This window comes from Chamaea fasciata, unplaced genomic scaffold (assembly GCF_029207755.1).
Source record: "Chamaea fasciata isolate MVZ Bird 193981 ecotype frontalis unplaced genomic scaffold, bChaFas1.0.hap1 SCAF_2, whole genome shotgun sequence".
Classification (NCBI taxonomy): domain Eukaryota; kingdom Metazoa; phylum Chordata; class Aves; order Passeriformes; family Sylviidae; genus Chamaea; species Chamaea fasciata.
In genome coordinates this window covers 48,123,550-48,148,273 of record NW_027094087.1, presented here as the reverse complement: position 1 = coordinate 48,148,273, position 24,724 = coordinate 48,123,550, and the positions used below count along the sequence as shown (strand labels likewise).

At 38.1% G+C, this 24,724-nt stretch overlaps 1 protein-coding gene across 8 annotated transcripts in view; it reads right to left on the bottom strand.

Moving 5' to 3' along the window:
• Positions 1-24,724, bottom strand: part of FRY (FRY microtubule binding protein) — a 177,553-nt gene that overhangs the window by 110,945 nt on the left and 41,884 nt on the right. For all 8 annotated transcript variants that reach the window (XM_066175979.1, XM_066175971.1, XM_066175974.1 and 5 more), the window contains exons 2-3: positions 19,821-20,020; positions 4,119-4,172 (exon numbers count right to left, since the gene is read on the bottom strand). In XM_066175979.1, coding sequence (XP_066032076.1) covers positions 4,119-4,172; positions 19,821-19,940 — 174 coding nt within the window. In that variant the 5' untranslated portion in view covers positions 19,941-20,020. The remainder of the gene's footprint in view (positions 1-4,118; positions 4,173-19,820; positions 20,021-24,724) is intronic.

The following is a 24,724-nucleotide window of genomic DNA, read 5'->3' as shown; positions in this document are numbered from 1 at the left end:
ACTTCTGCAACAGGCACCTCAGATAGATAACTTCACATGAAAACTAAGCCTTCGTGTTAAATTTTCACTTCCATGGCCAAAACACTATATTCATTTTGTGTTTTTATATGGAAAGCAGCCTGTAGCTCAGTCCAAGATTACACAGTGCCCTTCTTCTGCCTCCAGTGTTGTCAGTTCATGGAACATTTATACACCGTGGTAAGAACAAACGATACATTAGTAGAGGCTGAGAAAAGAGTAATAAAAATGTTTCCTTAGGTGAGGATAACCCTCTTGGAGAATTATGGGTTTTTGCTAGCTTTTGATCTCTTCATGTACTGCAACTTTATGGTTTCCTGTAATAGGAAATTTAAGTCATAGTTCACTAGTACAATGTTTAATAACATTTCTGTAACTGGGGACACAGAGCATGTTAATACTGGAGCTGTAATGCTCTTTGCCAATAGGCAACTAGAGTTGTCTAATCAAGGACTTTCAAAACATGATTTCAAATATACTATGTAAATATTTAAAACCATATGAAAAAGCCTACATAATTTCCTGTATATATTTTCTTTATACACATGCCCATCTAGAAAGGAAAACACAGTCAGGTGTAAGGAATGCAGTTTGTTGGGCCAATGGTGAGACATTCGGCAAGTCAGGATAAGTACCATCACTTCATACATTGCTCAAGATCCTATTATTTGTTCGAGGAGTGTGATGCAACTGGCAGCCAGACATGCTGTCTGCCTAACAGGAGACACTGACTACACCTATGTGGAGAGAAACAGCCCTGGCCCAGTCAGGTTTCCAGACCCTGGATCCATCATCACCATCACAACCAATGTTCCTGAAATGGTGTTTAAGAATGGGCAGGAAAAAATGCTGATTCTCAGGGAGCCAGAGACAGAACTGTTCAGGGGTAGTAAGCAATGCTCTTATAGCCATCACAAATGGTTTGGGGGTTTCAGTGCTAAACTTGATGCTGATTACTTTGGGTAGCCAAAGTGCCATTCTGCTCATTGTTAAGTTACTTTTTGGGCTGTTTTTTCGACCTCTGAAGCTGACTTGCAAAAAGCAAGTTTTAAATCAGGTCATGCCTTATTTTTGTTGCTTTTTAATTTATCATTATAAGATTGAGCTCAGATATTTTAAAGTAACTAGTGACCTACTCACTTGAGCATTACTTATCAATTTCACTCAAATTGAATAGAGATAATTTTGATTATGTCAAAAGAGAAAAAAAAGTAGGCTCCTTTGACAGTCTGACACTTACATGCCCTAAAACTGAAAGTAAAAATTATTAGACATGCCTTAAAGAAGTTTGTTCATGGGGATTGTCCCTCTTTCCCCTCTTCATTTCTGTAGTAAAAATATCAGGAATGTCATGGCTGGCCTTTTTTGATTTTGCTAGATGACTTCATGGGTTTCAGAAATAAACACCTAAGCTTTCTGCACCCTAACTGGAAAAAGGAAGTAAGGGATTACCAACCTGGTCTTCCTTCATCCCATAGACTCTTTAAATACTTGCGTTAACTTCAAAAATAAAACTTGAGTGGTTTCACTTAAAAGCACATGCCTTTTTATTTGGGTTTTGGCACCACATCATATCATGATCTTCAGATCTTCCCAGGCAGACCACACCTTCATTTTATTATCCATACTTTCATGACAGCTTTATACTTCTGACATGTTATCATTTGAAAAACAGCTTTATAATGCAATGCACTCACATAATCTAGTGAGTGAAACATGCCAGGTAAAGAAAGATTTTTGCTCTGTCTTCCTGTCTCTACTTTAGCTCAGTTCTATCAAAACTGTATTGTGCACTACAGAACTTTGAATGCAAACTATTTGAATACAATTAAAACCATCCTATGATTGTATGGATTTAGCCAAACTAAAATAATTTGGTAAGTATGAACCATGTTCTTGAAAATGGGCTCATAAGCCAGGTTCAGGTCCCATCTGCTGATCACAGGCCTACATCAATCCCAGGAGCACCAGAACATCTCAAAATTGATACTGTTATTTAAGTAGAAAACAATGTAAAACTGAAAAGGGAAACATTGCCAGCAACCTGGCCTGAGGCTGACAAATTCTGAAAATTTCAGCTAAAATAGCTTGCTCTAAAAATTTCAAGCAACTGAAAGCAAGGCTTTCTGACAAGATATCTAAGTCAACCTCACCACTGTACTTTTATATCAACTCTGCAGATAAGTAGGATTTCAGATATGTGGACAGAAAGATATATGAATGTGATATATAACAAAAATTTACCTTGGTCTGCCTCTGTTTTTTTTTTTTTTTCTCCTGCCTGCATTTAGAGCAAATTGCTACAGCAGTAAACACACAGTTGTTTCGCTCTAGGAGGCTTTTGCTGTTTTCCTTAAATGATCTTGACTTAATTACTCAATTTTCTGTCTGCTTACCAATAACTAGAAGTATTAGTCTTCCAATTCTTCCTTTTAAAGGGCCAAAACTTGTTAAACCATAAATATTTAATCAAATCATGGCCACCCATTATGAGTTTGTTTAATGCACTGCAGGAACAGAATCACAAGGTTTGCATCTGGGTGGCTTAATTTGTTTTACTTTCCCATCTGAGTGTAACATTCTTCCCACAGGAAGGAAAAGAATATGTATATAAAATTAAGGTCAGAATACCACAAAGAATTTTGTGAGGCAGGTAGGCAGTACTCAGAAAGAACCTCCTTTAGCCTGCAGTGGCTGGTTTCCCTGCGACGTCTCCGTGATCAGTGAGACGGACAGGAAGCTCCCTGGTATGAAGCAGAAGTCTCACCTCCTCTGTCCACCTCCTGCTCTGAGCAGCCCTCCAAGCAGGTTCTCTCTCCCCAAAAAGCAGCCACAGAACAATCTAGAGTCACATTGTCAAGCTAAAATTGCAAAGTGAACCATAGTGAATACCAGTGGAGTCTACAAGGCATCTTTACTTCTGGCGAAATGTCGCAGAAAACTCAATAAATGTTCAGCTGAGGTTCTGAAGTTGTACTTATACCTATCTCCTCTCCTGAAGTCAATCAATATGGTACCTGCATCTTAGGGCATTGGTCATGACTTCCTTTTGAATTGTTGCTGTTGCTGCTGCACCTGCTCTTTCTGTCCTGTGCTTCTGGCCCTGATAGCAGCACAGTGGTATGGGCAGATGTGGAGTCATTAGCAATGGTGACGGCAATGGCATAACTCGAGTTTATCATTCCTCTTTGTGGGGAGTGAGATTTGACAGTTTTGGTATCTTTTATGTAACTTAAACTCTTTAGAACCTATCTTCCTTTATTTCAAAATAGGTTATTCTAAATGTTGCTGACAAAAAGAAAGACTGCAGACAAAAATAAATTGCTTTATATAATCAAATAGAAGTGTGCATATGGTTTTATTTGGTTTTATTTTTACACTCATCCTATTTCCCTTACATAATAAATTAAGCTAATGCCAGATATAAATTTCATTTCATTAATTACAATTTTATTGTTCTACTAAATGAAATCAGACCAATTAGATAAACTCTACTTAATTTTTCATATTTTTTCCCTGCCCACCATTTTCCTAATAATTATCTACCTTGTCATATATGGGCATTTATCCAGACAATTGAACTTCTACTTAATTTTAAACACTACAGGTTGGCTCAGCCTATTTGAAGTGCAACATAGATGTAAGCCATGCTGAATCACAGCTATAGAGGCAAACTCGACTGATGAGACTGATGGCAACAACCATAATTCTATAGGCTCTCATATTAACTACAAAAGAAACCTCATAAAAGAAAGATTGGGGGCCACACACATGTTTCAAAAATCATGTAATTTGAAAAGATAGAAATTTTGCCTCAAGATCCCCATCAGGGGAAACAGACAAGAAACGATACATGTGCCTAATACGCTATCTAGAGTAACAAGGTCTATGGCAGAAAAATACTGACCTTGGAAACAGAGGAAAAATTCTTCCAATTTATACCCAAGAATGGTTAGGAAACCACTCATCATTCTACCAAAGCACATCAAGAAATATTACTTCTGCAATATGCAACAACAGTATAAGGACACTAGAATGCCTTCCAATGCACTTCTCTTTTAGCCTGAGGAATGGAATTAATGTAATTTCAAGAGTCTTACTTGATCAAACTGGGGATCTTCTCCTCGTTGCAGAGATTTGGTCAGTGGCTTCTCCTGAAAGAAAATATATTAAATATGTATCACTTAAGATCAACACTATCATATTCTACAATTATTGTTTTGTTAGAAGATTTTTTACTCACAATAATGTGCCTCCTGATCTGATCCTGGAGATACCAGGACAATCGTTGCATATGCAGAGGAGGTCTCTGCATATGTATCAGCCAATACTGACAGTGTCTTGAGTGATTTTGGTGTCTTTTCATGAAAGTGAAGGATTAGACATTCATTACATGTGAGTTTGTGCTCACACCGATGATAAATTCTTTCAACATCCTAAAAAGCACCTAGTGTTTCCTCTAACACATAGCCAAGAGGCTCTATTTGGGGGAAAAGGAGACTCAGAGGTGACCTTATCACTCTCTACAACTTCCTCAAAGGTGGCTGTAGTCAGGTGGGGTGGTCTCTTTCTTCAGGCAGGAACTGACAGAACAAGAGGATGCAGACCTAAGCTGCACCAAGCGAAATATAGGTTGGATCACAGGAAAAAGTTTTTTACTGAAAGAGTGATAAAGTACTGGAATGGCCTGCTCAGGGAGATGTGTTTAAAAAAAGACTGGACATGGCACTCAGTTTCATGGTTTAGTTGAGGTGTTAGGGCATGGGTTGGACTCAATGATCTTGAAGGTGTCTTCCAACCCAGTGATTCTGTGATTTAGTGATTCTGTTACATGATGTACCTTCTTGTTATAAAACCACCAGGCAATACAAACGTGTCCATACATATAATGCACCATGCAGGGCATACTGAAAGAAAGGTGATCTTAGAAGAATCAAAGACCACAGTGTTCATTTTTAAGGAAGACGGTTGTGGGGAAAATTATTACTAAAAAATTTAAAAAGGTACTTTCGGAATGGAAACCTATTTTCAGGTCATATTCTCGGAGTAACTGGTAAAGCCAAGGAGAACTGCCCAACTCAGAGAAATCATGTGTGAACATCCATTCACCTGCATGTCTTCTTTGTCAAGCAGGCTGAACTACTGAGACATGGAGAAGTACACAGGCTGATGTTCTATATGTATGCAACAGTATACAAAACATGAATCTCCCACACTACAATGAAAACAAACAACACATGAGGGCAGATGACAGTCTGGAAAACACGTCACTTGTCACCATCACAATTCTACTGTGAATTATACTACTGTTTCTGGTGTCTGCAATGTGCCAGTGCCTTATTCTTCTGTAAATCATGACTCTTTCTTCTCCTACAGCTGCAAGACTGGGGCTCTCCCACCAGCTCAGAATGAGATTTTGTGTTCAGCTTTCAACAAACTGTTACACTGATCAGCATCTGTTAATGTAGCAGGCAAAATACCACCCCTGCCAGCGGATATTAGACATAAAATAAAGAAATCTGTAAAGCTGATGAGATAAGGAAATGGAGAGACTTGAGTTGAACCAAAGATTTCTATTATTTCATGTATTTTTCAGAAGCAAATGTTGCCCAGTATAATCTGCTGACTGATTTTGAAATTAATTATGCTGATCCACTTGTAATGCCAGCTGGCAAGGAGACCAACTGTGGGGTGATTGCAGTATCCCCTGACTACCTACCAAATACAAAAATCAACAAAATGTTTTCTACTGACTCACTGATTTACCCAGAATAGCCATCGATATTCTTCATTGTTTTCTCCGATATCTAAAGCAACTCCTCCAGGTTACATTATGGCCACAAAAACTATTAATTACAACTTTATGACAGATTATTGGTGATGATAAAAAAACCTCGTAACCCTGAGAAAAACACAGGACACTACCCCACCCACAGTCCTCCTCCTCAATCAGTAAGTCGGTGGTACCCTGCCTAGGTGTGTCTCACAGGAGGACAATACCTCTTTTGTCTATGGCTGCTCACTGAAAAGGACAGCAGATAAACTTAGAAAAGTTCAACTTATTTAAAAGGAAAAGGATTCTTAAGTTTTCATGGGTCCTGGACAAATCAGCATTCTAAGAATTACTGCAGTTTAGGAAAAGAAAATTAACACCACTTTTTTTTCTTTTCAGTCATGAAATTTCTGATTCTGTTACAGAAGACTTGCGTTACCACAGAAAAACTTCTTAAGGTCTGTTTCAGCGAAAAGGGCTTCGGCACGCAGAAGCTTTGTGTTTCCATGACCAACACTGCAATACTTGGCTTTCAGAGAGTAAAATTTCAGGCAGAAATGAGGTGTGGGCTTCCTCATCACATGCTGTCCCTAAGGAGGACACAATTAAAAAAGACAAACCATGCTCTGGGAACCCGAGTCAGGAATCGCAATCCTGAAAACGTCCTCATCACCTGTAACCTATCTGGGGAAGCACATACACCTCCCAGATACTTCAGTTTCTGATGATGACATTCCCCAGGGGATTGCACCCCTGAGTTAAAGAAGATGACTCCATTTGACAATGCAATACAAGTCATCACGTGCCCTCCTACAGGCGCTACACCAGGCCTTCCCCAGCCATGGTGCACAGACCTAGAGAAACCATTCACAGGCCATGCAGCAGCCTCAGTCACAGCAGAAGGCAGCTGGGATGGAGAACTGCCAAAAGCCAGGAAGGCTTCTGCTGCTGTAACTTCTCAATGTCCCCAGTTTAGAGCTTCAGCTGAGGCCTTTTTCCTCCCTTCATCCCATCCTGCACCTACTGCTGTTCCCTTCCCCTCACACTCTTGCCAGGCAGCAGCTGCTGCTGCAGCTGTCTCTGCCTCTTTGTCATGCCCCTGTTTGGGTTGCTGGTGCTGCTTCTTCCTTGACTCTTTCCAAGGACAGTGCTGCCACTGGCGCTGCCTGCAGCCACTGTGTCAGGACCCAACCCGACCCTATGGAGACAAGAGTCTTTGCACACACCCTTCCACTTCTGGGAGTGGGGTGCCCATGCCAGAGCCACTCATTGTATCCCTGCAGCAAATGGCAACAGCCATATAAGATTGTATGTGGGGTTTGGAGGTTTGAGAGAACTCAGCGTATCAGTTATTACTACTTACTACTAATGCTGACTGCTGAATAGATAAAGAACTGAATAAAGATGAAGGGTCAGATATAAATGTGGGGTTTAGTTGTCTAAGCACTCCTAAAATATAAAACCATGAATACATTCATGATAAGAATAACAACTGACCATGCCAGAAGACATTACTGAGTAAATTCAAAGGCCACTCAATTATATGCAGGTACTTCAAACATCCTTTGAAAACAGGAATTTTTCTTTATGCAATAAATAATTTCTTTTCATCTACTGTAAACAATTTGCCTATTCTATTTGCCTAGTTCAAATATCCTTACAAATCTTACCATTTAATTTTATGCAGTATTTTCAACATTGTTGCTATGGTAGATACTACAGAAATGTATTTATACTCTTGGGAGGTGTCTTTATGACATACCACAAGTTCAGGACTTGCAAAGAAAGGTTAAAATTCATAATAATATGAAACTGTCTCCAGGCAATAGATTCCATAGTAGTCTATTTACCCTGGAGATCCACTTAATTAGATTTCAAAAAATCCTGAAACTGTTTTGTAGCCTCATGGTACAATTTTACTTCAATTTATTTTTTTGCCCACCCAACTCAGGAACGGCAAAGAGACCTTTCTATATAGTAAGTTGACTTATTTGAGTCTGTCAATATACTACATTCCACAGAAATGTCTTTCAAATCTTAGATGAATAGTTGGGCTGAATTTGGAGGCAAAGCCTACAAGATACGAATAAAGAAAAGTTTTGATTAATGTGGAAAAGGCCCATAGCTTACTGAACTATCAAAAAACATCAGAAAATTTCTAAAGAATGGATTCTCAATAATAACATTTCCATTTTTAATCACTAAACTAAACATCCTTATTTCTTGTTTGAAGAGGTGCCTTCAATTGCAGCACTGTATTTGCTCACACTAGAAACTCCCACGATATAAACACTTTAGAGATAAGCAGTAAAGGCAACTTAATATTTGAAACTATTGTTTTTCAATAAAACTAGCTAAATGTTTTGTGTTGCCAATGCCTACAAAACAAAATGCTCAACTAAAACTTAACTTCCTTCCTCTCCCTCACTGCTCTTGGGAAAACATAAATAGAATATAATAAAAGAGAATATGTTAACTATGCAATGGAAAATGCATATTTTATCAAATTTGCATACATCTACTAAATATAATGTCTATAAATTACCTAATAAACAACGTATCATTCAAACCCGCTACTCACACAGGCACACTTAAACATTTCTCCAAAGACTGTCAGTGACTTTTAATGGTTAATATATTAAGGATTTTTCAGGGCTGCTACACAAATATAATTGGGTAAATTTACACAGGAATAGCCACCTGTCACAGAACTGAGTGTTCAGGGAAACATAAAAACAAAAAGGATGTTGTAGTGCCTATTAAGCTTCACTATGTCACTGTGTTATAATGATGTATAATGCCCCTTAAAGCTATTTCTAATCTCAGCAACCATTAGGCCTGTTTTTCCTACTGAACTGTGACAGGCTACTGTATTACTGATTGAGATAAAACCCCGTTTTTGTATTTTTTTTTCTTTTCTTTTTTTTTGTCCCTAAAAGCATGGTGAAAGGATATTTTTACACAAATTTTAACTTTTGCACTGCACACTAAAAAGCAGCCAGACATACTCCACTGAGTGCTCTGCTGGGGTGGAAGACTCACCAAAGAGAAAGACAAATGGACACTTTCATGTAAAATGGAGTAGACCTGGAACACATTCAACTACTACAGTTACAATATATGTAAAATGCATATAAGCACAATCTTTAGAGCCCAAAACTCTCCAAGTGTAATTCTTTCTTGTTATGATGAATCAGCCCATCAGCCCCCTCTCCCCCACATGAACATCTCTGTCCTATATACTTCTCAGCAGGAAAGAGAATTGGTGTTTGTAGCAGTAGGTCTGCTCCCAAACATTCCAATTATTTTTTTTGGCCTTGATTATTCTGGACATGCAAAACCAGGAAAACTCATCACTGTCAGTCCTGTGCTCATGTGATGGGTAACCCATGTCCTCCACTCCAGCTGTGTGCTCCTGCCTCCTCTCTCCCAGAACAGATCAGTGCTGATCCTGAACTGAAAAGGTTCACAAAGCTGAACTTTCGAATATTTACTTCTGTTTGGCCCTTTCAGAATTGGATATGGAGCAGTCTGTGGTCACACAAAAAAAAGCTCTTGTACGGAAAATAGCTCTGAACTTCTCAGGAAATGATTTTTGTTGTTCATATACCTTTTTGCTATTTGGGAATTCCCACCACCACTCCAAGGAGTTTAATTAATTTATACCTAAGCAATTAAGAGAGCCAAGCTTTTTGACTGAAAAGGATAATCTGTTTACTCTGATAGTCTCCCAATTGTCTCCCACCTGCAAATTCTATTAAACAGGCAAATTAGTGTCCTGTTTTCATTAACCATTCTTTGCAAGTCAGCAGGTCCTCATGCATAAACACATAAACCACTTGTTCAGTGGATGACAACAGAATCTTTGACTTCTTTCAGCACCAATTAGCTGCTAAGACACTTCTTTTAGAAACTGTCAGTGATGATGGTACACAGAGAGGAAAATAAAGGAGATTTCCCTCATTAACCTTTGAAATTCTAAGCATACAGAAAAGCATTCTAAAACCAAACATAATAAGAAAGATATGATAATACAGCTTCAAGGAAACACCACAACTTTGCATAAGACAAAACTACAGATACACAAAATGTTAACACAAACTGTGATGGACTTCATTTAACTGTTGAAAATTGAATTAAAAAGCAATGCTAATTGTGCATGGTACTTCATACTGTGGAAATAAGCATATTTCAAATGGCCATGAAATATATGTAAAATTATGCTATATGTCTCAAAGAAAAATGATTTAACAAGCTCAAGTCAAAAATCTACTTGTCATTACAGTTAATGCACAAAAAATAATGAAAAATGCATGTTTAAAAGACAAGCTCACTATTACAGAGTCTACTCTTTCTTCATGTAATTGCTTTGGGTTTTGTTTTTTTTTTTGTAACAGCTCTTCTGTTTTACTCATGTGGAAAAGGATGTGCCCATAGTGTTGAACATAAAAATACAGTAAAACATCAGCTTCAGATACAGGTTTTCACTCTTTGCCTTTGATTCTTTGGCATCCTTGTCATGCACTGCTCTGATTCGATGATAGACTATGTCATCACATCAGGTATTGCACGCTAATTTTTGTCTGATTACCACATTCCCTGCGGAAGGCATCTTTTACCTAGGTTGTCTACCAAGAAAACTAAAACACATAAATTTTGGTCATGTGAATGTTTAGTCTGAAGTACATGGTACGTCAGAAAAAATGGCCATAGAGGCAAACAAAAAATCAAATTTATTTTCAGAAGTAATACTCTTTGGAAGTAAATTTCAAGCATCCTGAAAGAAAGAAGCAAACCCACTGAACTAGAGATTGCTATTGGATGCATAGTACAAAAATTAGCTCTGCTACTTCCCCAAGATAACATAGAATGTAAAGAAAAAAAAAAAACTCCCAACAAACAAAAACAATTTTCCTTCACTAGCCTTTAGCAAGCAAGTCAAGAACCCTATCATTCTTACCTGAACAGTACAAAAATTCCTAGATATTCTCTCAACTCAGTGTTGACAGTAAACAGTTGCAAACTTTAAACAAAGGTTAAATGCTGTTAACAGATTTACTGGTAACAGCAAAAAACAAACAAACAAACAAACAAACAAACAAACAAACAAACCCCAGAAAATGAAACCAAACCAAGCCAAAAAACCCAACAAACAAACTAAACAAAACAACCCCCCAAAAAACCAACCCAAACAAAAAAACCCCCAACAAATCCAAACGACAAACCTCAGCATACTCTTAGCATTTCTGTTTTCCATTGCAAAGTAAGATGCTTTATTGTAGGCAGGAAGTAAAATGGTTTTTGTACTACCGTATTTTAAGCCTAAAAAAGCTGATAACTACTGTTGGACCAGTTGCGAAAGAAATATTTTAAAGACATGCTTTTGTGAAACCTGAAAGAAATATTTCAAATACATGCTTTTGTGAAACCTGTAAGTAGAAAAGAATACTAAGGATAACTTAACTGAGATTTGAGGTACACTCTAGCACAAGTGAGAAAGGAAATTTTCTTGGCTGTTTGTTTTCAGAGCTTGTTTTAATAGGAATGCCTTTTCGAAACTGTAACTGAATGAACACATCAAAATCCTCTGTCTATTAGGACCCTCCTGATAGTATTATAACGCTGTCCCTTGATTTACCCTGATTTCATTTGTTCCAGAACTACAGAAAAAGAGGTAGACTTTAAAACCTGTAAGTATGATAAATTTAAAAAGACCATCTGGAGACAAAGTGTGGGCACTTATTGTTGACACCATAATTCCATCACATCCTTGTGTTGGTAGATTGTGTGATTCTAACCTAAAAAAAATTCCAATATCAGAAGATAAAATTTTGCTGATTGGTACCTAATTTGTTAGGGCAGGGAATGTATAAGGCCTCAGTCAAGAGTGGTGTCATAGAATGCAGTATAAGAGCCCAAAGTCTTTCATTTATTAACCTGTTGGATTGGAATAAGCATGATGCTCTAAAAAAAATTGATACAGTGATTTCCATGTAACAATAAGAACAATAGATGACGGAGATCGAAACTTCCAAGTCTATGTTAAGACCTTTGCATGAAACTGCTATTCGAGGTACTGTTTCAATTGTTTTTTTATTAAGGTTTTTATTAAGGTTTATTAAGGTTTTTCAGCTGTGACCTGGATTAGCAGGGCCCAAGGGAAGGGGGTAGGGCTGTGGGAGCAGGAGACTAGCCCTGCTGTGGCATGGACTAATGGCTCCAAAACCTGGGAATGGGTCTTGGCCTGTGGGCAGGTGTGGGTGAGATTCAGAGGAGGTCATTAAAGCTTATTAGTGCCTTGAGGGCCCTGACCACTGGTTACCCACTCAGAATAATGTGACCTAATTTAATAAAGCCTATAGGAAGCCCCTACCAGTTGATTTGAATAAATTTAGGGTTGTAATTGCAGGGCTGTTCCAAGCACAGCTGAGATGTCTGCAAACAGGAACCACATTCTCTCAAGACCCAGACAGCCAGGGGTAATGAAGGACAGCAAACGACACTGGCCATGGTATGCTATCTGATGTCCACTACTGCTTTAACATCAGGTAGATACTTATTATCACCAACTGTACACCTGTTTTCACAGAACAGAAAAAAAGATGAGGAAAGTGTATTTTTAAAGTGAACTTGAGAACTACTGCCAGAAGTTTTCTTTAAAATTCTGTTACTTGGAGCTTTCTTGGCTCTGTGTTTATTTCAAAGGCTGTAACTGTACCATGTGAGAGGTGTCCCCAGGTGATTTGATCTGAAGCCTTTTCCTCCTGGTTACTGGTACTGATTTGACAGACTTCCAAGGAGGATGCCAGATGCCCTTACAGAGCTAATGTAAGCCTTCACTCTTCTTTTGCTACAAGTACGTTGGCCCTGAAAGCCACAGCTTCCACATGTATTGCATGCCCAGCTAGTGAAACAAGACCTTATTGGGTGGATCTCCAATTTGGGAAGGTAGTTACATGAAGTACTTCAAGTTTTCTCGTATTTGTCATGCCACCAGATATGCAGGGTCAAATATGGTATAATTCAAGCTGTCTGATGTACAAACCGTGCCATGCCAGTTTCAGGCTCAGAAAAGAGCACATAAATTAAGCAGTAACTCATTGACTTGAAATGTGACTCTGAAGGCACGCAAAGGATGAAGCTGTTGTGAAGCTATGGGAAGATACCTCTTTACTGAATTGCTACTTATCTGGCAACAATGCTACCTACCAAAGTGTATGCCTAATTTTCCTCTGTCCTTCATGATGACAGACCAGTGATTAAGACTGGCCTGAAATGACTGTAGTAGGACGTTCATTTTCTGGAGAGTGGTTATAGCCAATATCCTTAAATAACACAAAAATGTGATTAAGGGCATGTGGTAGGTTCTTTGCTATATTTGCAAGCATTGGTCAACATGTGATGTAGTGTGACAGCCTCAGTGACCTTGGATTGAATCTGTCCTGCAATGTTAAATTCTCCTAGCAATTTGAACCATCCTATGTGTCACTGACTATCCAACTGTATCCATGCAGTAATGAACCCGAGGGACAGTGAGCATCCTGTGGAGTCTTGCCATTGGAATGAGCTCTGCTCATGTCTCAAACAGCATTCTGCCCACACACTCAGCCATGGAAACCCTGGGAGCACCGAAAAAATGCCCATTGACACTGTCTGACTCTGAAATGTGTGACTGTTTTATGGACCTGTATCTAACTGCAAATGACAATGCCAATGTCTATGCAAAAATGTGTCTGTTTCCTTCTTGACTTGCTAAAGTGGCGTAAAGTTTTCCCCTCAGTCTAATATGGATGTCAGAATCAGACCACACTGCATGCTCTCTTTGCTTTTCTGCACTCCCCATGATTGCTTCTGAAACCCTACATTTGTCTCTTCCTCTAGCTCTTTTTTCCCAGCTGCATCCTTCATACTCTTTTCCCTCAACTTCTGTGTTTCAATTCTGCAATACGTCCCCCTGAACTACACAGAAGACACCTGATCTATCATCACTGCTTCAATCACGCAAACCTTTCTAGGTTTTTCTGCAAGATCATAGTCCTGAGGTTCAAGATTACCCACCCTAGCTCTGTACTGTTCAGTGCCTGGCTTCTGCTACAGGTGTCAGCCTGAGATACATACTGAGGTAACTGGAGGAAGATATTATATCCTGAGGTGTTATGTGGAAGGGGAAGTGAAGGACCTTTATGCTATTGGACTTGTCTTTGTTATATTTGATTGCTCTCCATCTTTAGTACAGAAGGTCAATCTTTCTCATGGTATTTTGCCTTCAAATCCTTTGAATTCCTGAGTAGAGCTTGCTTATTTCATGGAAAAGAGCTCCCAGGCTTAGCTGCCTTTCCTTCTGCTGGAGAAAAGAACACACTAATCTGGCCCAGCTTGGCCTTCATTATCACCAGTGGACTGGACTTTATTTGGAAAGTCAGTGAACTCCCAAGGAAACCTGATTAGTGAAGGAGGGAAGAGTGATGACTGAACCATTGTTTTGCTTAATTGATTCTTTGAAACAGAGAAGTTAGCTGCTGGAAAGTCTGAGTAGAAGGAAACAGAACCGAGGAGACAGCCCACACAGAAATTAAACTCAGAATCATAGAATCATGGAATGGTTTGGGTTGGAAAGACCTTAAAGACCATCAAACTCCAACCCTCCTCGCATGGGCAGGGACACCTTCCACTAGATCAGATTCTCTATTCTGATCTTGAATACTTCCAGGGATTGGGCACTTACAGTTTCTCTGGGCAACGAGAAATCCTTAGATATGGCTAGAAGTTGAATAAAATACTAAGACCAATTACTAGTCTAAAAAGTTGACCCAGAATGATTCGGAGGAAGGAAACTCTGCTGAGCTGACACTTTCTGGAGGGACTAGGAGGTGAATGACCGGTGAGTGACATTCTCCTGAGGTGAATGCCATAACGTACTTGGTCCTCCAGACTGTCCTACGACTGACTGACACAGATTTGAACATTCAATTAACACATCCACTGTAACAGATCTGTGGGGCTCCATACAATGAAAGGATCACACACGTTCAGGTTATATATTGAGTACCTCAAGTAATACGTTGCGGAGATACTTTCTTATGAGGAGGTGAGAGAACAGTCCTCAGTACAGTATAATAAAGTGAGGCAGAATTTCATAAAGAAGCATCTTAAGTACTTCAGAGACAATTTTTGAAAGAATGATTAAGAATAGTTATTCTTAATGACCTACACATTATTTTTTGCAACTAGGCCTAAAAAGCTACTATAATAATATTTATTTCTATAATTAAATGCTAAATAAATAATACAGTAGAAATAAAGAATTACATTAGATACAGAGTTATGGTATTATGAATGATGAGGTCTTAGAGCTGGGATTGACTGCTACATGCTTTACTAAATTTTGACTAGCACAAACACTTGTGGAATAAAAGAAGTAGATTAATAATCAGTGGCATATTCCTTCAGTGACACAGAGGTGGATAGGGACAGATGACAATGGGAAGCCAGCATGCTTACAGCATTCATAGAGGAAAGGTCCTAGGGAGAAAGGTTTTGTATGAGAAAAGAGAACAGAATTTTCAATATATATTTGCATAAAGGTATTCAAACAAAGTTGTGTAATTGTCAGTTTGTCTGGGCATAAAATACTGAGTGAATAGCTTGAACAGAACAAGGCAGCTTGCCTTTCCTCTCTTCCAGGAAATTACTTGTTCCTTACAGTAACTACTATCCATTCACTGTGAACAAACAGGGGACCAAAGTCCCTGTACGTGCCAAACTACTAATGAGGACTTCAAATGTAAAATATGTGTAATGGTAATGTATCTCATTAAGGGTGACAACCAAAGAGTTGTCACCTTGTGTGATGCAAATGGAGTTTTAGTCCATGTAAACCAGAAAATTCTACATTACAGCTGTTGGATAAAGCTGTTTGGTATTATCATAGCCTACATTAATCTTACTAGTTATCACAGCCCAGTCCTCAGAAAACAAAAAACCCTACTTCCTTTTCTCCCAAATCTGTTTATAGCACATTCTTCTCTTGCATAGAGAAAGTGAAGCCTAGACTGACACTTACTAGAAACCAGTCCCATTATACTGGTTGGTCAGTCTCTGTAATTTGTGTATTCTCGCCTTTCTTTCAAAGTCTTCTGCACCATCTGCTAGGTTTTTATCACCAGCCCTGTCTTGAAATAGATCTCTATTTTAATGTCTTCAAGTTTCTAATGAAATGGAAGTAATAAAGACACTAGTATCAACCACATTTCAGGATTTTTTTCCTAATGGTGAGATGAAACCTGCCTATTAAAAGGAAGGAGTTACATGCAGAATACATGAATATGCTTATAGTTCCAATCCTATAATGAGTAAATTCTGTTCTTGACTTCAGTATTCAGAGAGATCCTGAATTCAGACAAGCTCAGTAAAAGAAGATGCTTGCAGGAGAAAAGCATAATGAAAGTTTACCAACAGCTAAATTAACCATTAACAACTGTCAATGCCTGTAGCTCCCTATGTTTTATCAATGTCTACAGCTGTGTGTAAGTACTGCTGAAAGCCGTATTTAAAGATTAGCCTGCTCTGTATGCACAGGATGAATTATTACCCAAAGTGATAATCAACACTCCTAAAAAAGGAAACTGTTTTCTGGGCTTTCTCCTTACAGAGCTATGAAACATATTCTTTCATTTGAACTGGCAAGAATATTTCCCTGGCTTCCTCTTTCTAGCTTCATTTCAAGGCCACCACTGCTAGAAAAAAGTCAGCAGTAATAAAACAGAATGTGTTTATAAGTGAAGCAATGCAGAGAAGATTTAGAACAAAAATGGATAAAAGTTAAATATTAATTAAATCAGCTGTGAAAAAAGGTCTGCAGAATAAAATCTTAATATTTGTTACAATTATCTACTGAAAAGAACCAGGAAATTATTAAAGATTATCAAGAAAAAGTTATTTACATTTCATTATAGAAGTTTAATTTTATAAACTGGACAATCTACTTTAATCAAGTCTGCTGTCAAATACTTTTAATTTGAAGTAATATAACTTGACAATCTGGGTACAGGAGTTAATCATTAAAAATTAGCCACATGATTGTGAACTTACAATTACTGAACTGTTTCGTTATATACCAGAGATCCTGATATATAAAAAGGGAGAAATTTGACCTGGAATTCTGAATAGAATATTCTGCAGACAAAGTTAAAAAATATCAAATCTGGAAACAAAAGTTTTCCATTTCAACTTGTTAAAGACTTAGCAGTGGATAGTTGACATCATATTCATGTCTAGAAAATATATTAACTGGGGAGTGTTTTTTTTATGATGATCACTGCCAGATCCAGTAACCAAAATGTCAAATGTTACACGCTTGCCAGCCAAGGCAGTAGGAGGAGCAGGTGACATTGCTCTCTGCTTTCTCTCCCATTGGAATATTGCTGTCCCAAATGAGACTTCATGAGGCTGCAGGAAGGGGTGGGGTTTGCTGTGCCCTTCACTGACGCCGTAGAAAATAGCAAAGATTTCTAGTGCCTTTCTAGCATCTGCAAATCATGGTGTGACACAAACATGGTTTTCCAACACAGTTGTCACAACATTGTAATTTACACTTCGGCTCTGCATGCATCACAAAAGAAAGAGATTGATATATCACATGGACATATGGAACCCAAAGAAACTGAGAGAAAAAATCATAAAAAGAACAGTAATGCTAATCAGAAAGCATAAGCAGGCAGAATATGTGTATGAAAAGAATTATCTAGGCAAAAAAGGTATCAGTAAGTATTTAAATTAACCATAAAAACTTTGGAGCTTCAATGTGAGCTAGACTTTGTGATAAAAGAGATGCAAAGGCAACAATACTATAAACAGATCATTTTATCTTCTCTAGAAGACATCCAAAGTATTCATCACTCATTATAAAATTAAACTGTCATATCTTGTAATGACTTGGAGAAATCAAACTAGAAATATCTCAGTGTTGAGCACTGTGCAAGTCTGACTTTCTTTGAAGTACACTTGAGTTTAATTAGAACATAAACTTCAAAGAGCTCACCATCTGACTACCTATTGTGAAAAAAGGCCAAAAGGTAGCTTTTCACCATCAATTTATAAACTTCATCTCCCAAATCCCTGGGACTTCCTGGTCACAATTCTAATCAGTAGAGTAAAATGTGGGAACAAAGCTGCTAAGCACCCAGAAGCTACCTCACAAAAAGGGTAGACTTAAATTCTTAGCTGTTATTCAAGAATAATTTTTGCCATTTTCCCTTGTCACTTCTTTCATTACAATCTAATTATTTCAAGATCATTTTGACTGAATGTCTACAGAATCCTGCTTACTCATTGGTCACAGCCAACCTCAAACAGCAGCATGCCATGACTTGTAAGTTTTATTAGTACTAATGAGATGTGAGTATGTAATTGAATTATTGTTAGTGTCTCATGGTCAGACCCCTGTAAAAAATACGTTCTGAAAATGATGACAAGAAGGTGACATTCCAGTCTCTTGCAATATTTCTACATTCTACACTGAATTTACCAAATAAAATTTCACTGAACAACCTCTAGAATAAGATCAACATTCAGAAAATAATAGTTTCTCAAAGTGAAAAAAACAACATATTACCACATATCAACTCAAAATCATCTTAACACAAGGCAAAATGGGAATAAATCCACACCTGAAATCTTATATGAAAATGCAGAGGTTCGTGTTTAAGAGTAACAAAGGTGCTGCAAGGAAATTATGTCCTCAGGACTGGTCGACTTGCTGTTTTTCTGATCTTGTCAAGCAATTTTATACACATTTTGTTTTAAAATTTTAAAGACGTTCGCTGCACATCACATGAAGGCTGGTAATAAATAGCTACTGGTATTTTATTTTTTAAAAGGACCTACACTATGACTGTCAGTTTATTCTACTTTTTGTGATTTGGAGGGAACTCTTCAAAGAAGAAATAACTGGATTTTTGTCATAATATTCTTTACTGTAAGCTTTTTTTGGTGTTATTTCCAAATTATGTAAGATAGTTCTGTCATCTTGCATCTAGCTAATATTTCAGCAGAAAGCCTTGTAAAACTTTCCAAGCATCAAATGCTCCTGAACCTAAATCAAAGCTAAACAGATGCCATCAGAATAAAGAACATTTTAATTTTGCCCTTCAAAATATCCTGAAAATGGGGAACTGAACTAAGTATTCTACATTGGACTTTATAACAAAAACATTCTAAGATGTTATTAAAATTCCCTTAAAGTACAGAAGTAGAGATTTCTACTTCTTTTTAGGTCTTGGTTTTTTTTTACCTCATCAGAACTAAAATATAACTCATAGAAATATTCTTCCTTACTCAAAAGAGCAACAATGTATATAAAATGTAATCTTAAGTTAAATAAGCAGAGTCCTGGAAGTTCAGTTACATAAGACAAATTGCAACAGACATACTGGCGTGTTAAATTAGCTTAAAAATACAAGTAACAATGGTTCTCTCACTGTGCATGACCTTGTGATGTAACTCTTTTTTCAAGTGCTGCATGCTTTTTCATATCTGAAAAATAGGTGCTATAGCCCTCTGTTATAATCTGAAATCTACTCTCAGAAGTAAAAGAGGAGCCAGCAGTGGTAGCCATTTTCATGTTTTCGTTAAAATCTGTAATGTTCAGAAATGCTGCTTTTATCATATTTCAGCGTTTTCTAATCTATTTTGACTCAAGTGACTGCTCCCCCAGCTGTGAAATCTATGCTGGCTGACACTCCTTCTGAGTCTCAATCCCATTTACGTGTGCCCATACTGCAAACAGGAATTAAATATTAATTTTTTTTCATGTCACCCCTTTGGCATATCTTGCATACCTCTGCCCTCTCCCACAACATTCTAATTGCCATAGCAGCATATCTCACAGTTTGGGAAACACTATCAAACTCCAACGCAGACTACAAGCAAAATATTCTTCATTGCACAGCAAGCAAGCCTGATTTTAAAACAAATTCAAAGCACTATATATATATATATATATATCTATATGGAGTTTCTTTTTACTCACAAGAGGCTCTGCCATGATGATGCGAATCTTGCGTTCAGCCAGAGTAGTGAAGTTAACAAACAAGCTCTTCAGGACATATTCGCCTGGTTTACTGTCTGGGTCAATGCTGATGGGCAACATGGCTGGAGGCCCTTTTTCTCTCTGAGTACCAGAAACAGGAGGGACAGGTGGCTTGATATATCCGTTACCAACTGGAGAAGCTGAAATGTAGAAAAGACACATTCACTCCTGGGTAATTCAACATGGTTTAACTCTCACAGAGCACCTCAACAGCTCACTACACTGGCTGAAAAACTGAAAAACATTCTATTTTTTTATCTTTTGCATGCAAGTCAGACCTGTAACTCAGTTTTCAAGTAACAAAAATTTATTCTTTACTGCTACTCAAACTGGCTTAGCCTTGCAAAAGTCAGGAGTCTAGTCTTTTGACTACCGTGAGTTGTAAAGGGTCTTACTCTCCTGTAATCTATACTGAGGTCAGTCAAGAGTAACCCAAAAAACAACACACATGTTACCAGTATAAATCTTACACGAACATTCAGACATGGAATGTTTTCCATGGCCAAAACGTATTGATTATTCATTAGCTTTCCTGAAAGTACCAAGCCCTACATTTCCATCTGGCACTTTTGAGATTACACCTGGTGTATTTTGTTCAGTTTTGTGCTCTCTCACACAAGAATGACATGGCTATTCTGAAGTAAGGCCAAGAGAGGACCAAGAAGATGGTCAGGGGCTTGCTAGATTAGTAAAGGCTGAGAGAGCTGGACCAATTAAACCTTGAGAAGAGAACCTAATTGCACTCCTTAACTACCTAATGGAGTATAGCAAAGATGCCAAGGAACTAGATTCTTCTTTGAGCTGAGGATGACAGGACAAGAGGCAACAGACACTAGTTTGAAGGTGGGAAGTTTCTATTAGATATATGGAAATAATTTCCACTGTGAGAGGGTGATCAAATATGGATACACATTGCCCAGAGATACAGCAGAAACTCCACTTTCGGAGACACTTGAAAGTTGACCAGAAAAAGTCCTGAGAAACCTTCCCTTGTTGGTGAACAAGCTGGGGTTGGACTAATCATCCACCAGGGATACCTTCAAATCTGACTTATCCTGTGATTGAATTTCCCGTAACAAGTATCAAGATTTTGTAAACTAAAATCTTTTTGTAACTACTTGCTGTTTTTCTGTGAATGAAGAAAAAATAAATGGAAGCACTTCAAACGCTACCATTATACACATTAAATTTACAAACCCAAATCCTCAGGGCTCAGCTCTTATTGTTAATAAAAGTCATGTTTGGTCTTCAGGCAGGAACTGGTAGCATGCTCTCTGTTAGTTTTGCCAGAGACTTTAAAAGTAGCAAATTAAGTAACACTGGCAGGACCAGCCATTATCCACTCTGAATGTAATAAAAGAGTCGCAATGCCCACAAGCACTACTAGTGATTGGTACAGAGATACTTTAATGCAATAAAACCCATGGAAATACTGTGGACTAAAACCATTACAGCACTGCATAAAACCCCATAGCACTGCACTCCAGAGTGTCACATTATATGTCGCATCCAAGTTGCAAAGAAAGAAAGAAAGAAGAATGAACTATAATGATGGTTGCCTCACATCTAATACCTTTAGTCTTTTCCTTTGAGGAACAGAATTGCAAACGTTACTGAAATTAATTGTCAATTATTAGTGACATGATTTTTTTTAAAGATAAATCAGACTTTTGACCTTTCCTATGGACTTTACACATCCCTGCTGAACAAAAATGAAAAAAAATTAAAAGAAGAAAGTTTATGGTTTGAGAGTATTTAAATGAGAACCCGAAATTACACACTGAAGAATAAAAAAGGATCCACTAGAGAAAAGAGAATGTGTTTTCCTCTAGAAAAATCAGTTTAGAAGTTCCTATATAACTATAATAGAAGACAGAAGTGCTTCTCTTCATGTAGCTATTATTCTGCAGACATAACACATCTATACTTTTCTTTGAAAATAACCCTTCACTGATGAGGTACAGCATCACTCTTCAGCACAGCAGCAGCACTTCTCCCACTGCGACAGATGTTTCCTGCTAGATTCATTTTCTGCAAAGTTTCACTTGACTTTTGAGGGCACAAGCATTTTCATGGAATCTTCCTGGCATTATGACTGTTGGCAAAAAACTAAGTGTATAAAACAGCCCTACATTTATATTACACAAAACTTGTTCTAAAAATACACTGTTGTTCTCAATAATAATCTACTTTGAAGTACTGAAAAAAGTGCCACCAGAGAAGAGTGTGCATGCTATTGCTCTTCTGTCATCACCTAGGCTCTCTTAAAACTTGAACACGAAGACAGTGGGATGCAAAGGATCAGATGCAAATTTTTATGGACTATCAAATAAACTAGTAATGGAAATCTCTCCAAAAATAGCTTTAGGATGGAGTCACACAATATTTTTACAATTAGGAATATATTTGTCAAATGTGTGGTTCTGACCGGCTCACATCTACCCATGAAATGGGTAGATGAAATCGGCTTGATCTCCAAGTGCTCAGTCAGGAAAATTTTTTGGTGAGCAGCGAACCCAATTTTCTTAAGGATTTGTGTCCTTTGTGCCTCGCAGGCCCGTCCCTGGCAGTGCCGGCACGCCGAACTCCCCGCGCCGTTCCCAGGCTCGGTGCCCAGCGCTGTGCCCGGGCTGGGCGGGCGGGCTGCTCGCCAGCCCGGCCCCTGCCAAGCACAACACTCCCGGGCTGGGGCCAGGCAGCCAGCCCGGGCTGCCTCTCGGAGGAGTCTGCAGCAATCTAATCGAACACAAACTTGCCTTCTGTTCCTCCGCAATTCTGCTTTAAACCGGGCTACTAAGCTCAAAACATCGGGGGGGATTCAAGGGAGGCAGGCAGGACACAGGCAGTGTGTGAGAGCAGGTACGCTTCACATCCTGGCGAAACTGAGTATAAAAAAACCTTAGCCATGCTACCTGGGAGCTGCCACCCTCATCTTCAATCATCGTAGCATTCAGCCAGGATTCTGAGTCTGGAATTTAAATCCACATCATCACTGTTAGTAAGAAGCCTTTCAACAATGTTCTGTTAGGTTTGTGACACAGACGGATTTAATTTTTTTTTCCAGATATCTAACTGAAAAATCACTTATTTGCACACTGTAATAGAGGAATGCAATTATCTGTGAGATTTGCCAGTGCACCAAAAATTTTTTTTCTAGTTCTTCTCAGAAAGAAAGAACTTTACAGCCTTTTCCCCAATACAGAAAAAGCACATCCTGGGGGTTAATATCTATCTTTACTACAGCAATTACAGCAGTTAGAGAAATGACTGGCATATGACATTGATTTGGTTCAATTTTTTGAAAGACCATTTTGTAACCGTTAAGTCCATTTAAGAATCTTTAGTGTGAAAGCTAACACTGCCAACATTCTGAGGGTCTGGAGTTGATCATGACTTGGTCATGAACTATTATTTATAGGTTTGGCTTTCTAAGGCATCTTTTCAGCTCCATTATCCCCAGCATTTACATATGCTTGATATTTGCATTGCAAAATTCTGGCCCAGCGACAAGACTATCACTGATGTCTATACTGAAAATATATGAGCTTTAACAGAATATAGCTTTTATGCCTAGATCGAGAGCCCTATAAAACTCACTTAAAAAAAAAAAAAAGTTGCCTCTGAGACATAAAATTGGAAATCAAGGACCCAAAATTTAAGAAGTAGATGCATTAAGGTCATCTCTGGTTGGTCCCTTTATGTTGACATTGTAATGTGAGCCTTAGAAGTAGCAATAAAAAGGATGTGCTCAGTTTTGCCCTCTACACCAGTGAAACACTGGCCCATTAAATAAAATGCGTAAGTTTAACATGAGAAATTGCCATGTATAGTTTGTGTGGGTTCATGCAGAAGATATATGGAGGGAGGTGGGTGGAAAGAAGGAGTTATACTCAATTTGAGATACTGATTTCCTTAACAAATTTAGGTTTTACTGCCTGATTTCAAAATAAAAAAATAATACAAAGAGAAGTACCAGAACAGACCACAGAAACATTTAGCTTGCATGTCTACATATAGTAGGGTATCAGTCACCACACAAGTACGGTATTAAGCTAAACCCTTTACGTAGAGAAAAGAAGATCATCCTCCAGAAGAATGAATGGTGATGCACATGGAGGAGACCATGGTAACCCTGATGCCCAAGGACTCTGCAATAGCAGAGAATCTACAGATCAAGTTTAGAAAGTTGTATACATATTTAAAGCTCCTATCCTGCAAAAATCTGTGACGAAGTTTAACCATGCTAGATCAACTATAAAATGTCTGTACCATTTTGGGATGTAATTCTGTCTGAAGGACCTTGTTTCCCTTATTTTTCTACTAAATGTGCAACAAGCTGTATTTCAAATTATACTCTTATCCTACAGAGCATCTTCATTTAGTGCAAGCTATAACCATATTATTTTCTCAATTCTATGTATTTTTAAAAATTAAAGACAAGGAATAAATACGGAAGTATCAGTGAAATATCACTCAATTGTCATCACAACCGTATACAACTGCCACAGAAAGGTCTCCTGACATAAAATCACTGCTAGATTTTTTCATGTATTGATCATTTCCCAGAAAAACAGCTGTAAAAAAAGCACAGTAGCTGTAGTGCAACACACAGTCAAAAGCTGATATTCGGGAGTACCAATTTAAATTATCATTTAATTATCACAGTCCGTGCTATGATCTGCACTACAGGTATTTTTCTTAGAGCTGTAAGAGGAAACAAAACAATTGAATGATCATAATGCACATGCCAAGAGTCTGTGCTACGTTGGATATAAATTCAGCCACACAGCTACTGAATTTCCAGTATCTTTGAGCAGAAAAGCAGAGGTTGAATTTTTTTAGTA